This window comes from Orbicella faveolata, unplaced genomic scaffold (assembly GCF_042242905.1).
Source record: "Orbicella faveolata isolate gen_17 unplaced genomic scaffold, um_ofav_v1 contig_2, whole genome shotgun sequence".
NCBI classification, from domain to species: Eukaryota; Metazoa; Cnidaria; class Anthozoa; order Scleractinia; family Merulinidae; genus Orbicella; species Orbicella faveolata.
Window position 1 is genome coordinate 28318229 of NW_028301547.1, and position 16116 is coordinate 28334344.

General features: G+C 39.3%; 1 protein-coding gene across 2 annotated transcripts in view; it reads left to right on the top strand.

The window, feature by feature from the left end:
- Positions 1 to 14176, top strand: part of LOC110053973 (uncharacterized) — a 42218-nt gene extending 28042 nt beyond the window's left edge. For both annotated transcript variants that reach the window (XM_089290630.1, XM_089290631.1), the window contains exons 11-20: positions 811 to 955; positions 3538 to 3672; positions 4341 to 4522; positions 5511 to 5652; positions 5996 to 6339; positions 8275 to 8416; positions 9136 to 9479; positions 10551 to 10692; positions 10905 to 11441; positions 12123 to 14176. In XM_089290630.1, coding sequence (XP_089146756.1) covers positions 811 to 955; positions 3538 to 3672; positions 4341 to 4522; positions 5511 to 5652; positions 5996 to 6339; positions 8275 to 8416; positions 9136 to 9479; positions 10551 to 10692; positions 10905 to 11441; positions 12123 to 12436 — 2427 coding nt within the window. In that variant the 3' untranslated portion in view covers positions 12437 to 14176. The remainder of the gene's footprint in view (positions 1 to 810; positions 956 to 3537; positions 3673 to 4340; positions 4523 to 5510; positions 5653 to 5995; positions 6340 to 8274; positions 8417 to 9135; positions 9480 to 10550; positions 10693 to 10904; positions 11442 to 12122) is intronic.
- The last annotated feature ends 1940 nt before the right edge of the window (positions 14177 to 16116 follow it).

The window sequence follows — 16116 nt, forward strand, 5'->3', positions numbered from 1 at the left end:
CAAAAGCTGCTTCGGTTTAACAAATTGACGTCAGTTTTTTATGCGTCTGTCCTCTTATTGATGATAAATTGCGTCATAACATTGTCAAAGTGGCTGTGGAACCACAAGGCGCAGGCGAGTGGTTCCGCAGTAGACTTTGACAATGTCACGACGAAATTTATCATCAATAAGAGGACAGACGCATAAAAAACTGACGTCTATTTATTTTTTACAATAACAACTCAAATGGTCAAATGCCGGGAATGAATGAGGGAAAAGACGCCTTAAACTTGCCGTAAAGAAAGATAAGTGAATTTTATTCAAGATGAAGCGAACATTGTCAATAGCTTTTCTCGCTTTTTGATTGGCTATACTTAAAAAAGTCAATAAAATCTCATTGGTTACAAAGTTGACAATTCGACAGCTGAATGTTGAACTGTTGAAAGCTTGCATAAATTAAAAATTTATCTTTCTGTACTCTTATTGATGATAAAAACGAGCCAATCAGCGCGCGAGAAATTAGACAGTTATTGTAAAAATGCTATTTTACCCGCTGGCTAAAAAACATTCGGTTAAAAAATTCGAATATAATCCAAGGTCAATTTGTTCGTCTTTTGAACAACCGGGTACAAGGATATATAATATATATCGTGGTAAGGTGCGATCTGGTTTAGCAATAAAATACCAAAAAAGACAAAAATGATTGTAACTGGAATTTAGGTAAAAGAGTTCTCCATGTAATGCTTTCTCCTTTTAACGTTTAGATGATATACCCCTACCCGCTGACATTAAGATACTCCTCTGCCTCCGTTTGTGTTCCTTTTGACGTAGGAATTCGCAGGAAACACTGATCATTTTCTCGTTGTGAGTCATTTGCTGAAAAATCCAATCAATGTCACTCGTTATATAAGAATTTATCCAGTGGCTTGGAACAATGGTATTAGCTTACGAGCGGACTTCTATGGCTGCAAATCAGGTACGCTGGATTATGCCATTATTTTTCACCATCTACAAAGTTATTAGGATTAATCCTACATAATATCTTCTCTACTTCTCTACTTTGACTTAATCAGTTACTCAAATTCCAATTACTAAGAGGAGCGAATGGAATGCGAAACCAATGTTTATTAAATTTTGTTATGCAGTATTTGTACTATTTCTTGTAGAAACAGGGCCGTAATATTTTTTGGAAAAAAGAACAATAAATTTGAAACAGGAGCCATAATCGGGGACGGAGACCGTAAGCGCGCGCCATTTCAAGTATTGGGGTTGTCCCCATGATATGGGACAATAATTCTATTTTTAGAACAAATTGCGCCATCACCTGCGGCACACGCGCGTACATGCTGCGAGGATTTTTGCGGATGTCGCGCGGGGGAAATGGCGTCCGAAATTCCCGAAATTTTTCATGTTTTTGGCCCACAACTCAACGCGTTTACGTCTGTTGGAATTTTGCTTAAGTATTTTCGTCGTAAGCTGCTCCAGTTTGAGTGAAGTAAGACAGTGTCGAATTTAGGTATGTTCCGCTGTAAGCTTATATATATCGCTGGCCAAGTTGTGTCCCGACGGATGCTTCTTTTACATGAGCTGTACATTACTCCACTCTAAATTTCACATATGTTGAAGATTAACAGCTTTTCCATTACAGAGCAAAAAACTAGCTGGATATATTAAGATATAGCAGAGCTTCAGGACTTCATAGTTTCCTAGCTCCTCTTGCCACACGCTTGCGAGGAATTTGCCAGTCTATCGCGACCGAAAACTAAACAAAATAATTGCTAGTTTGAGTTTCGCTTGAATTGTAAGCAACGCTTAATGTTTCATCAAGGCCCAATAACTTTACGTCCGTAGATACTGCTCAGTTTTATTCGTGTAAAAATCCAGTCAATTCTCTGTTGTCGATGAATGAGAGCGCCCGCCGATGCGTGTTTTGTACAGTCAATAAACATGACAAATTGTACTTCCGCCGCACTTTCGTGTGAAAGCGTACATCGAACTCAAACAATAACTCGATAGTTTTTAAATATGTTTAAGATTGATAAATGTTTGAGAACATATTAAAAGCTAAGCTGAAAATATGTGAATAAAGCAGAAATAATCAGCAAAGTTACGATGACGCTTTCGTTAATCAACTTCAAATAACGATTTCGATTTTGTTGATCGAGTTATCAAAACTCCTTGTCTATTTTCATTTTCACAGTGTAAAACTTCACTATGCTTATGTTGAAGAAACACACATGATGTTAGTAGCCTTTGTTGCGTTCGTGAAGTTTGTTGCAGCATCTCAGCACAAAAGACAACGAAAGAAATCTTTGTCAAGATTTGTTGACAATTGAAAACACCGACTCGGACTTGAAAGTACACGAGCTGCACTATGCAAATGAGCTAATTGTACGCGTCAGACTTTCCTTTCAAAATCTTTTGCAAACTCACCAAACAAGCAGGAACAATAAGAAACCATCAAAACAGGTTTTGGTTATGATTAACCATTGTCTGAGAAACTCACAAATTAACTCGATACCAGAGTAGAGAGTTTTCTTGCTATATTCTTGAGTCAGAACAAACGCAAAAACATACGCGTAAGCTTACAACTAGCGCGAGCAGATCTTATTATTCATTCCCATACGGGAGATTGAAGTCTTGTTTTCGACCCTGAAAATCCCACCTTTTCCGTTAGCTCAGAGCATAAAACTACTTATAAGCGCCCTGGTTCGTATTCCCTGCCTTATTCCCCGCCATCACTGTGAAAAATACGCAAGATAATCTCCCAAGGTCTCTCAACTCTCACCATTTGATCACGCAACGTGACAACACCCACGCGAGAGCCCCGACATGTGCGTGGATCCGCGCGGATATATGACGTCAGGATGGCGCAATTTGTTCTAAAAATAGAAAAATTGTCCCATATCATAGGTGCGCGCGGATCCCAAGACTTACGGTCTCCGTCCCCGATTATGGCTCCTGATTTGAAAACATGTTGCGACAGAAATTTCTATAGTGGTCATTACGATGTAGCTAGAGCAGTGAAAGCGTTCTTGTGATCCAAAAGAGGCAATTTGTGTATAAGCCTCTTTGTGGTGTGGTGTACAAAGAATATCAAAGAATAGGAGGGCGTCTTGTTCATTGCTAAGGATATAAAACGACGTTTAATAGATGGCGTCGGAAAAAAAGGGCGCACTGCACTGCTTCATCCACAGTCCTCCCAAGGTGGGCATGAAAAGGTTGGCGAGAACTGGTGCGGACATGTAGGATGGGCTGTTACTATGTCTATTTTCACCCTCCAGGTGTATGCCACTGATACCTCCAGGCTTAAACAGTTATTTCTGGGTAATTATAATGTTCAATTACCTTCTTTTTTAAGGAACGGGAGCGAGCTCACCTTGGTAATGCTCTTGGTCGTAAAATTTTCGAACCGTTGGTCTATTATGCAATCATGCAAGCTGGGGTTTTAAATAATAAATCAGTTCATATGAATTTAAGAAAATCAATTAATTAAAAATTTTGGAGAAAATTTATTTACATGGTTGGCTTATTTCAAGGCTTTTTTATTTTAAACAGAAATGGAAATCCCGCAGACGGTATGTGCTTCTCCGCTGGGAATGGAAAACGGAAGGATACCAAATTCAGCCATTGTGGCATCGTCACGTTACAGGCACTCTTATGGACCGGAACGAGGGAGACTGAACAACCAAGGTAATGTTTTCTATCAAAATATCATCGACCATGAGATTAAGCCAAAAAGCCTTAAATAAAACCTAGGAAAATCATCGGTGTAATTTTGTACATGGAACCGTGAAACTGTTTCTTTTAAGTGTTATATCGAAGAATACAACAGAACAAATTGGACAACCACGTGATAGCGCGCTGGTTACGTGACTAATCATAACCATAATCATAATCATAATCATAATCATAATCATAATCATAATCATATAGAAAGAAAACCCTATTATTTATGTTGAACTGATCACTGAAGCTAACCACCGTGCCCCCAAACGGCATCGCAATTGCACCACCGGGATCATCTACTGATTCGCACACAGTAAACAATGGATAAACCGCTCAGTCAATTCACATTCCTTGTTTACTTACGAAAACTAGTTACAACGATGTTGATCCTCGATTGCGAAGGCTGTGTACTGTTTGAAACAGCGTTAAATGGTGGAATTGAAAAGTTCGCGTTTGTAATTAATTTTGTTTCCAGAAAACACAAAACAGATCCCAGATGTACTTAGAGCAAATACTCAATACCATCAATATGAACTATTTAGAAATAAGACTTTATTCTGTAGACATCATTTGTCCTCCTTTCGTTTTCTATATTTCTTCATTTCCCCTGTTTTCAAATACAATATTAAAAGGAGGATGGATATCTGACGATGACTGGAAGGACAATCAGTTTCTACATATTGACTTGGAAAATGTTACCAAGGTGACAAGGATTGCCACTCAAGGATCATTTGATAAAAACTGGTGGACAAAAAACTACACCCTGGATTACAGCCAGGACGGGGTAACATTCATATCACACAACAATGGTCAGGTATTAGCATAACTCCCGCATCTACATATTAACAAAGGGTCTGGATGGGGTTGGCTTTTCATACGGATATACCATACAATTTCAAGAGAATAGTGAGTTTCAAGCGTTCTGATTGGCTAAATGTTCACCTCTGAGCAGCCGAAGGGAAACAAAATAGCTTCCGTTTCGGTTTGTTGATTTATTGTCAGTATTAAAGGTTTTTTGGATCTGCTAGGTATTCAGCTTGTGTGGTGTATATCAAAACAATTATTAACCTCATTGTCGGTGTAAGTGGTGAATATTTTACCTGGCCGCTTGGCGGCCTCGGTTAATAATAATTGTTAAACATTATTTTCTGCTATTATTCTAGAAACAACTACGGTCAATGCTAGTGTTTTGTCAAGAAAAATAATGGTATGATGACAAAATAGTGATAAAAGATAAGATAAAACACTGCTTTTCTGCTAAAGGAACTGGAACATAGTCGCCTGTGACCGTGAACTAAAAAATACCAAAAGTTCATCTTTTAATGAGTTTCAAAACTAACATGATTTGACCCTCGAAAAGGATTGAAGCGCAGCAATATACTTTATAGACTTCTCGTCTTTGAGGGCATAATGGAAACAGGCGGTGAAAGGGGTATGTTTATGTAAATTTCGCAAGGACGGAAGAACAGTCTGTCATTTTTGTCGCGAGCTATTTTGATTTCTACTCAGTGATGAATTATATCCCGTAAACTATATCCCACCTATCTCACAGATGTTGTGCCATTTTTTGTGTATCTACGCTTGCTTTTCCTCGAAATTAAAATATGCAAATGACTCGGCTCTCACGCGAAGGAAAAATCGCGACAATTCAGGCCCGATTTGACATCTTTCCCTGAGTTAAGGAATTCCTTCAGTTTATCATTTTTTCTTTATCCAAAAGAACTTCTTTACGAAAGCGTAACAAAAAGATAATAAAAAGGAGGAAGTAAAGGCTAAGATACTCATGTTCTTAATGTTTAAAGGTCCTGCAGGGAAACACGGATAATGTTCGTACAGCGGGCCACATCCTTGATCCTCCGATCATCGCTCGTTTTATTAAAATCAATGTTAAAACATACCAAGAAAGGCCGTCATTAAGGGTGGAGTTGTACGGATGCAGTGATGGTATGTATATTATGCTCGTCTGGCTCTCGTCTCCATATATCTACTTTCCCCAGCTGTCGTTCGTAAACGACGCTGTGGATGGATATAATTATAGTCTCCTCTATGTCAGGGTTGTCACCATAACGATAACTAAAGCTTACTTGCACGATAGAATATAAACTGCTGTTTAGTCTTTAAAACAAAAATACATCAGTATCTCTTGCTGATTTTCTGCAAGGTATATCAACTGTCAGAACTAAGTAAAAGAAGAATAGCCTGAATATTTTGGCCTATTCAAGATATTTTTATATCATCCTTGTCATGATATGTCGTCAGTAAATCTGTTTTCGTTGCAATAAAACAGGTTTCCCGACGCCAAAGCCTCCAGTGTGTTTAGAAGCCTTTGGAATGCAGAATAAACAAATTCCAGACTCTGCTATAACAGTTTCCTCTTACCTGTCCAGTAGAACTGAGGCTAAAAACGGAAGATTGCATTTTCTGCGCACATCAGACAGAGCGGGTGGCTGGGCAGCGGGAAGGGATGACAATAATCAATTTTTTCAAGTACATTTTGGTGACTGGAGAAAAGTAGCTCGAGTGGCTATACAAGGAAGAGAGGATCGAAATCAGTGGGTAAAAAGTTTCAGCCTATCTTATGGATACGACTCGGTGTCTTTTCAAGATTACAAAGAGGAGGGATTAAAGAAAGTAAGTAAAAGAATGAGTAATAAAAGGTTAATTAGTTCAACTCTGTCTACGTTCTGACATTAAGTGCTGTACTTAGTTTATACCATGTTATACCAAGTTACCTGTCACTGGGAGGCGTGGTGGCTTAGCAAGCAGTGAGTGTGTTCAGAGGTCCGGGTCTGTTTCTTACCTGGATCAACATGTCCTTGGACAAGACACTCATGCTTATATAAATAATGATAAATTAATAATAATTACAGGTTACCGCAATCAGCGAGTGAATTATCGGGATTTACTTGCTCGAGTTCGCTAACAATGAACGAGAAATTTCAATACCGCACGAGGCTTTGTCGAGTGCGGTATTGAAAATTTCGAGTTCATTCTTTGTGAACGAGTACAGGTAAATCCCGATAATTCATGAGCAATGAGTACGTTAACATTTTTATTATTCAAATTGAATACACTGCACAAAGAAACATTGCATTGAAACCACTATATTTGAGTCAGCCGAAGCCATGGTGTAATGACCGTGGTGTGTTGAATTTACACCTTGCTATTACACCACGATAATGACGTCAAGGTGGTTGTTTCGTCACAACCCAGTATCACGTGGCACAAATCAGCCAATCAGAAAATCGGAATTCGCATAGTGTATGAAAGTTGAATAATAATAACCTTTACTTACCCTCGCCGGTGTTTATAGCTCAAAGGCCAGTGAGGCCGAGTAAACAACTAAAACAAATAATTGAAAAGTGAAAATAACATTGCTAAAAAATCCCAACTAGCCGGAAGCAAACCAGCTGGCTATTTACAAGCGTAACTGAGTATTTGAACTAGAGTACCATGAAACAAATCTTGGTAATGGTCAGAGTGGGACTCGAACCCGGGACCACTGGATTACGAGTCCGACGCGCTGACCACTCGGCGACGCTGCCTTCTCCTATGTCCTACTCCTCCTAGCTTCAATGTTCATGACCGGCGAATGTGACAAGGGATACACAATTTATATTTAAGGGGGCTTTATTAATATTTTGTTCATTGGTTTATGGTGAAAATTAAGTGAATTAGTTTTTGTACTCTGCAGCCTTCCTCTACAATGACTTTTGCATAAAAAAAGAAACTTTGTACAATGTATGTTTTCATGATTGCTACTGGGTGATATTATGAGCTGTGTGTAGAAGTGAGGTTGTAAGGGGGGGGGGGGGCACTTCTTCTTAAGGGCTCACCAAAATGCAAAGTTCAGTCACGTTTGAGATGGCCATGGCGCGTCCTAAGGTTGCCATGTACCTTCAAAGTGAAAACTTCAATTTTCGTTCTCCTCATTCTATGAGCTTTCAGACAAAAAAAGGGAAAAGTTAGAAAGAGTTAATATTAATCGCGAAAATGGACACAGCCGACTAACCGAAAGTAAAAGTTTCTTATCTATTGGCAGCTTGATTTTCCAGACTAAACTCAAACAAAAATTTCTCTCAAATTTGGTCATATGAAAGATCAAACAACAACAAAAGAGTGATGGAAAATTTGAAAATCCTAAAAACGGCTTTTTAAGTTTTTGCTTTCCCAGAAAAAAAAAATTAAAAAAATATAAAATTGTGTTGAGTTGGAACTTAACAGTGATGACGTAAATCCTCCGATCTAAATTTCATTTTCTAAAAAACTTAATGAACTTTTTGAATAGCCCATTACAAATCTATGAGCTTATATTGGAAAAGGGGTGTAGGGTATCTGTGATGTAATTGCGAGGCGCTACCTCCATTGTACTGGAGAGACACCCCTGAGGTACAAGGTAACCTTAGGGTTGTTACTTGTGGGATTTATTCACTGGTATTAAATTACGTTACTACCTTTTCACGGATTGTTTAGGTTGGAGGGGGGCGAGGGGGGTGGCGAGCGGGGTGGCGCGACTTTTCTAATTTCGTGGTAAAATTGATCATTTTTAATTCTTCATTCTTTAAGGTATTCCCAGGAAATAATGATCAATATACACCTGTGAGTAATGATCTAAAATATCCCATCATCACTCCCTACATTCGTATTCATCCAGAATCGTGGCATGGTCGCATTGCCATGAGGACAGAGTTCTATGGTTGTATTGAAGGTGAGAATTAGCAAATTCAGTTACTTCGACTTTTCATGTAAATTAACCTGAACTATTTACTTCAGAAAAAAATTGGAACACGTTAAAAGCTTGACGAAACGAGCCAATTGGCAAGTGAGACCAACAGAAAGAAATATTTTAAAAGTGTCACTCATTATACAGTGGAAATAGCCTAACGGTCACCTGGTTAAACGGTCATCTCGTTATTACGGCCACTTTTTTGTCCCGGCGAAACGCCCATACAGTTTCTAATAAGAAGAGCCTGTTAATGCGGCCACCCCATTAATACGGCAAATGGCCACATTCTGAAATCCCAACCTGTGTAATACTTTATTATTTATCCCGTTCATTCGGCCACTCAAACCAGTTATGTCCGTCTTCAATATTATTAATAGTGCATTTAGCTATTCAAGTTTCAATTTTTAAAAGTTATATCTGCATTCCGCTTGCTTATTAAAGTTAAGAAGTGCACTTGTGCTATATATGTTAAGACGTCACTCAATTTAGACCAGTCATGAAATTTGATCCTACTTCGCTAATACGGCCACCCCGTTAATATGGCCAAATTTTCATGGCCCGTTGGTGATCGTATCAAAGGGGTTCCACTGTAATTGATAGCAAACTCCAGGAGACCAAAAAGAAAAAACAACGGCTTAGTTCTGTTAGTTAGTCTTAAAGGCTATCATACTGAACTTTGTAATTTTTCTTAAAACCCTCAGAATGTCAAGACGCTCTCGGTATGGAAAACCGAACAATCACTGACGCACAGATTACCGCCTCATCGGAACGCAATGCTGTACATGCTGCCTCGAACGCGAGGCTAAACTTTCAAGAAATTCCAAACAAGGCAGCAGGTGCTTGGGTCGCTAATTCAAGGGATGCTAATCCGTGGCTACAGGTTGATCTGGGAGCCCGGAACACTAAAGTGACACGAGTAGCAACCCAAGGAAGGAATTCAGCTTTAACTGATATTCCACAGTGGGTAACTAAGTACAAACTGCAGTACGATGACAATGGAGAGGCATTCCACTACTACAAGGAAATGAGACAAGCCACAGTTAAAGTAAAAATAGCTTAATTTCAGTCAAATGTTTCAATTCTTAATACTTGCTTGTTCATATATTTATATTAATAAACAGAAGTAAAATGGAAGAGCTATTTTATGTGATTTTGTTACACATAAAGTGTTTATGAAAATCGGTAGTATAGCAGCTCTTGCAAGCTTGTAACTCTATTTGTCGTCATTGCAGCAGCTGTTATTGTTTTGGGGCTAGGGAGCATTGTTTCTGTTGTTTGTTCTATTGTCCTTTCAAAGGGTTTCAAGTCATTCATGTGAGACCTTACGAGAGCTGCAACATGACCCAAGAGAATGACTGAATTGCTGAAAACTGGTTAGATGAAATTATCAGAAGGAATACGACGAAACTAAACTGAAACATTAGTAGCAAATATTGGAGGAAGCTTAAAAGGAATACTGAGCGCTAAAATTAATTTCTGTGAGGCCATAGAATATTGGAATATTTTCCCCCAAGAAATATGAAATTTACAGCTTGTAACTGAGCGAAACTCTCAGAGAATACGATTAAACTGTTCATGACATAACTGCTGCTCGATATCTTAATGTTCCTAATCTCCAATAAAAAGACTTTATGGTGACAAGTGAAATTATGAAACAATTTCACGCGCGTTTTGTCACGATTCTAATAATTTCCGAGGCTTTAGACGGGGGAAAGTTTTAGAATTTCGACACAGCGCAAGAGAAATTTTTTTTTTCAATTTTACCAGTATATCTTTTGACTACCTTTTAATATCATGGGTGACAAATTACGCTCACAATCGTGAGTTTTTTAATAACGTTGAAATTGTACGCCAAAATTAAGAAGTAATTTGTCACTCATGATACAGTGAAACCCCGCCTTACGCCAACGTACGATCCTGTTAATACGACCACCTTGTTATTACAGCCATTTATTCTGGCCCTAATAGAAGCTCAGAACCCTTTAATAAGCCCCCCCCCCCCCCCCGTTAATTCAACCATTTTTTTGTGACCCGTTGATGACCAGATTAACAAGGTTTCACTGAATTATTAAGCAAATAGGTTAATGTCTAACATTTCATTGTGTTACTTACTCAGGAATTTGATGGAAACACAGACGAGGACACTGTTGTGTATCATGCACTTAACCCACCAATCACAGCTCGGTACATTCGTTTTCAACCAGTGGCTAACCATGGCCACGTTTCAATGAGAGTGGAGCTCTATGGATGTGTACAAGGTATTTTAAAAAGACAGCTAAAAATGTGTAAAATCTGCACCAAGCGCGAAACACATTCTAAATTCTTGTTAAACTTTTACAAGGTTCATCTGTCTTTTCGTTTTGCAGGATAAAATTTAGTACCACCCGTTACCTTCTTGGGTAGCTTTAGGCACAAAAGTTGTTCGACTGTTGAATTTTGGACTCACGGTTATTGTTTCCCGCTTATTCAGGCTTCGATGCTACCTTTACAAGTCTCGGAGCGAGTGGAAAAGATGGTCCAAAGTCACTCGGTGGTAATTACACAGGTCAGGATCATGACGGTCAAGTTACACTGTCCGACGGCATTCAACGGTGGACTGTGCCGTACACTGGTCAATACAGAATAGAAGCAGTAGGAGCAGCAGGGGGGTATGATAACTACCAGAACAGTTCACAATACAGAGGAAGAGGTGCAAGAATGGTTGGAACCTTCAACCTCTCGCAAGGAGAAATAATTCAAATTCTGGTGGGTCAAGAGGGAGGAATAAGACACAACAACTGGAGTTCTGGAGTTGGTGGAGCTGGTGGAGGTGGTGGAGGAACATTTGTAGTAAGAGGAAGTAATACGTCTTTGATAGTGGCTGGAGGAGGTGGAGGCCTCAGAGCTGTAACATCGAGACACGAGGGATGTGATGCCAGCACGAACATGTCAGGGAATCATGGGTACAAATCATGGCAAGGAGGCAACAATGGAAACGGTGCAGAGACTGGAGATGATAAGCCGTCAGGTGAGAGTGACCGAGTTACCTGGTGCCTCGGTTTCAAAATGAGTCTTCGTGCAAAACCATTTGTATGAAAATGGGTTTTATTTGCAAAATGCGAATGAACCTGAGGACAAACTCATTTTCATACGAATGGCTATGCACGAAGACGTGTTTTGAGAGAGAGGCAAACTCGGGGATGGCCTTATTGCTTTGAATATTTTTACTTCTCCAAAGTTAAAATCTCCATTTTATTCCCGGTGTTGTAATGTTTGCAAGACAATGCAGTTAACCAAGTTACAAGTTATCCAAAATAGATTCCACAAAATCAGTAGCATTTATAATTCTGCAATGTTGGCTGAGAAAACCGGAAGACAAAAAGAATTATCTGAGTTAAAAAAGAAGAAACCTGCCTTGCTCTGCATGTCAAAAGAGATAACTTTAGCGTTCGAAATGTTCTTCTCAGACTTGGGAAGCCGCCAAACCGACGGAAACAAGAGACACAACTGTCAGGAGGCGAAGTTTGAACCCCAGTATTTTCGTGTTATTGAAAAACGCAGTGAATAGGGTGAGGTAAAAATCTTGTTTATATGAAAGGTAAGCAAGTGAGGATATATGCATTCAGAAAACTCCCATTGCCTGACACTGCTAAATCTAGAATCGTTAAATATATCTTAAGCAACCAGTCAACTGAGTTTTGTTTCTCAGGTGGCGGCGGCGGTTTTTACTCCAGTGGAAGAAATGGTACCGCGGAACAGGACGGAGAATGGGGTAAAGGATTTCTTCAGGGAGGGATGGGTGGACAATCTTGGGATGGCCACGGAAGCGGTGGTTTTGGAGGGGGTGGGGGTGGTGGTAGGGGTGGAGGTGGTGGTGGAGGATACTCAGGGGGGAGTAGTGGAAATAATGAAGATGATTCCTGTGGAGGAGGGGGAGGTTCTTATAATGTTGGAAAAGATCAGCAAAGTGATTGCTGTTACAATACAGCTGGTCATGGCAAGGTGATCATTACATTATTGTAGAAAAAGTAAACCTCATGCCTAAAAGCGCTGTTTTTGTTATTACTAATTCCAGGAGATGAAACTAAAAAGAAGTCTTTGTTAGCAAAGCGAAAGGTCTCTTGGTTAGCAATTTAATAATAATGAGAAGCTAAATTTTTTCGTTGCTTAAGTGTATTTTTTTTTTCTTCTTAAGTACCGTAAACTGCCGCTTATAAGCCTTCCCCCGTATAAGCCCCTCCGGTCATAGACCCATGCACCTGTAAGCAAAATTCTACTACTATTAAAAGACCCCCCCCCCCCCCACGCCCCCGGATATAAGCCCCATTTCAAGTTTAGAGGGAAATGAATATAAAAAGACGTATTTGTGAAACTGTTTTATCATTATTGTTATTATTATTCCGCTTAGAAGCCCTCCCGAATATATGCCCCTCCGTTTATAAGGTCATCCAAAACCCTTACGAAGTTATCAGCCCATGGCATATAAGAAGCGGTAGTTTACGATATGTCTCGTGTGGTCCTCCCACAGATATCTTTCCTTGAACTTAGTTTTGTTCTTGGTTTTGTCAAGTTTTCTAGTTCTTAACAATTGTACTCACGATATATAGCCGTTTTCGGCAGTCTTGCTGACCTTGGTTGAGACCTCCACGAAAGTATACGTTATGGTTCGATTTAGTTTACGGATGATCTATCCCATCGTTTTCAGTGGCCCTTCATCAAGTATTGCTATTCGTCTCGTTGGTGTGTGCGGTTTCTTGTTTAAGCTTAGCCAGGGGGGTCTCTTTAGTTCGCACGCTCAGTAAACCCAAACATGTATGCTGACATGAAGGTATTTAGCTGGAAGGCTTCGTGCTTGTATATTCATTAGGTTAGTCAGTCACACTCTCAGCAGTATAGTAAGTAGAATTTGTGCATGGAGAGTAAAAGTCATTGGAGCCCCAAGACTCTCCTTACCTCTCTCGTGGAAGGTGGTCGACCGACTGTTAACTGTCCAACGATAACAATAGGTGACGTCACCAATATCTTCGCTATATAGACTTTCTGCCCATGGAGCTTTTTAAGTGATTGGCAAATAGGTTTAGGTTCAACTTGTATATTGCTAAATTTACTACTTTGTAGCATGAGTTGCCACTTGGCATTTTTTAGTGGAATTGTGTCATCTTAGTTTGAACATTCTTTATCATATGTTTAATAGGCCCTGTCCCGGAGGAATTTGGAAATGGAGGTTTTACTCTGAAAACGCATCAAATGATTTTTGTCCACGCAACGCCGGAGGAATTAAAATAAAACACATCAATCAACGGTCATTTTGGATTTGTGTTTGAGGAAAACTCGGTCAGGGAAATCATATGATTATCGTGACGTCATCGTTTCCGAAAAGCCCCGTTTTCAAAATGTTTCCCATCGGCACGAAAACGCAAAGCCGGCGTTTTCAAATTCCTCTGGATTAAAGAGCGTTTTTGAAAAGTTGGACAAGTGTGGAAATAAAGCTGCGTTTACAAATTCCTCCAATGTAGTGTGGACGGGGCCTAAAAGGGTACTTTTGGCATGTTGAGGTTTTCAAAGCGCAGTTTGTGTTAAACCTTACGTATAATTGAGGCGTTCGGTTGGGTCAATAATTTTAAATGTTTAAAATGTAGTTTTGTTACTCATATCATAATTTAGTTGGTGTAAATGGTATGATTTAACTTCTAACATTATCATAACTAGCACTGGAAACTGATGTGTGCGACCATTTATATCAATAAAAAAGTTATCCAGTCATTTTGCTTGCCTCCGTCAGTTTTAGAAATTTCTGTGCGACTATTAGACGATAAAAATATATAGTTATTGCACGTGAACTTAGTTACTCCAGAGGGCTTATAACGAAAATGAACCAATCAGATTGCTCTGTTGCCGGTCCAATATTTTCCAAGTATTGGACCGAGCACTGTCCCGACAGAATGATTCCACTTGTTTGGTTTGCTTATAGTTTTATGGTCTGCTTTTGTAAGAGAATTAACTTGCATGTAAAAGATTCTTTTTCATCCAAATTAACGTCAGACGTTAGTAAACGCTCATTGGATCTCGGTCAAAATTGGTAGAATTAGTCCTTGAACGTCGTTTTTTTTTTCTTCAGAACATTCAATTGTGCAATAAATATTTCTTCCTCCTCTTCTTCTTCTTCTTCTTCTTCTTCTTCTTCTTCTTCTTCTTCTTCTTCCTCTTCTTCTTCTTCTTCTTCTTCTTCTACCCTCGAGTGCCTAGGCCATTGCACAATTGCGGTCGTTTGTATGATCCTGAGGCAGTAAATGACGATCATCTTCCATCTTCCATGCTTCATTTCCCTACTTATTGATACGTTTCTAGCACGAGCATCTTTTCGGCGTCAGGTTGAAATTGATTAAGCCGTACTGCCCATTCTACAGAACCATGATGCGAGAAATCTCCTAACGCTATAGTACAATGCACAGTTGAGAGGACAAGATCGCACCTTCACCCCCCAGGGGATGTATATAGGGGTTGAACCATGATATTTGACAATGTGAGGCTAAAATTGTTCACTGATTTAGGCCGTATGGACTCTTCCCCTAACATTTGTGATAATGACACTCAAATATTTGTTTTAAACTACTTTTACTGTTCTTTTTTTATCATGATCATGAGGGCTTAACTTTGATCATTCGACGAGACGTGGTGCTTTTCTTGTGGTATAGAAACGTCTTAGACAAGGATGAGCGAGCGCTTATGGCCTAGTGCAAATCGACAATCGGAGTCGTAAGCCGATTCAGAAGCACGAAGGAATCGGAATCGGAACAATCAAAACGTCTCCATCGTTTGTCGGTGTTGGAAGCAGGAACACAAGAATCAACCAATAATAAAGCCCGGAATCGAGCATTTTGATTAGTTGATTCTTCTTCTTTCGCTTTCGACAATTTAGTTTTCACTGGATGATAAGTGACAGAGTCAAAATCGGAATCGGTATTCCGTTTGTGTTATTTTCTGGTCGGTGCAACTGCAGAGCTTGATGATGCAGTTTTATGGGCGTAAATTTACTTTAGCTATATTTCAGTGTCCGAAATTTTTGTGCGAATTTCCGAAATATGGCAGAGACATTATGTGTACTCTTCCGTGATATTTTGTGTGGTTTATTTGTGCAGAAGTTATCAACATTTTAAGCTATTATTTTGACTCTTCGAATAGAGAGATCTGTGCAAAACTAACAGAAAAAAAGATAGTATTTAACAGAGATTTTGTGCGCTCTGAGCGAATAAACCTTCTATAGAGATAACCAAATCTCCGTATGGCCGTGCGTTTAAAGAGATCGCAATTTACAAATAAACAAAGAAGTTTAGACATTCGAAATGCATTTTATTAACAAGCTTTATTGAAGTCTTAAGGTGGTTCTAAATTTTCTACAATACCAGGCATCTGTATTTGACTTGCAGATATTTGTATGTTCTCCCACATGGATAGCTACCAAACACTGATTTTGCCACATTCAGCTTCCATTCGGTTTTGCCGTTACACTTGTCCTGCACGATTTGAAGAGAATTGCTGGCACGACAGTTAATGCTGCTCATGGCCGGATGTAAACAACTATCCCGATCCCGTCTGCCATAGTTCGCGTCTAGTATGCTGATTTTTTTCTCTTTTTGGCAGGTTATTTTTCCATTTTCCCCTTCAAAAATGACAAGAAACTCTGGCCTTTCTGCAGAAAATAA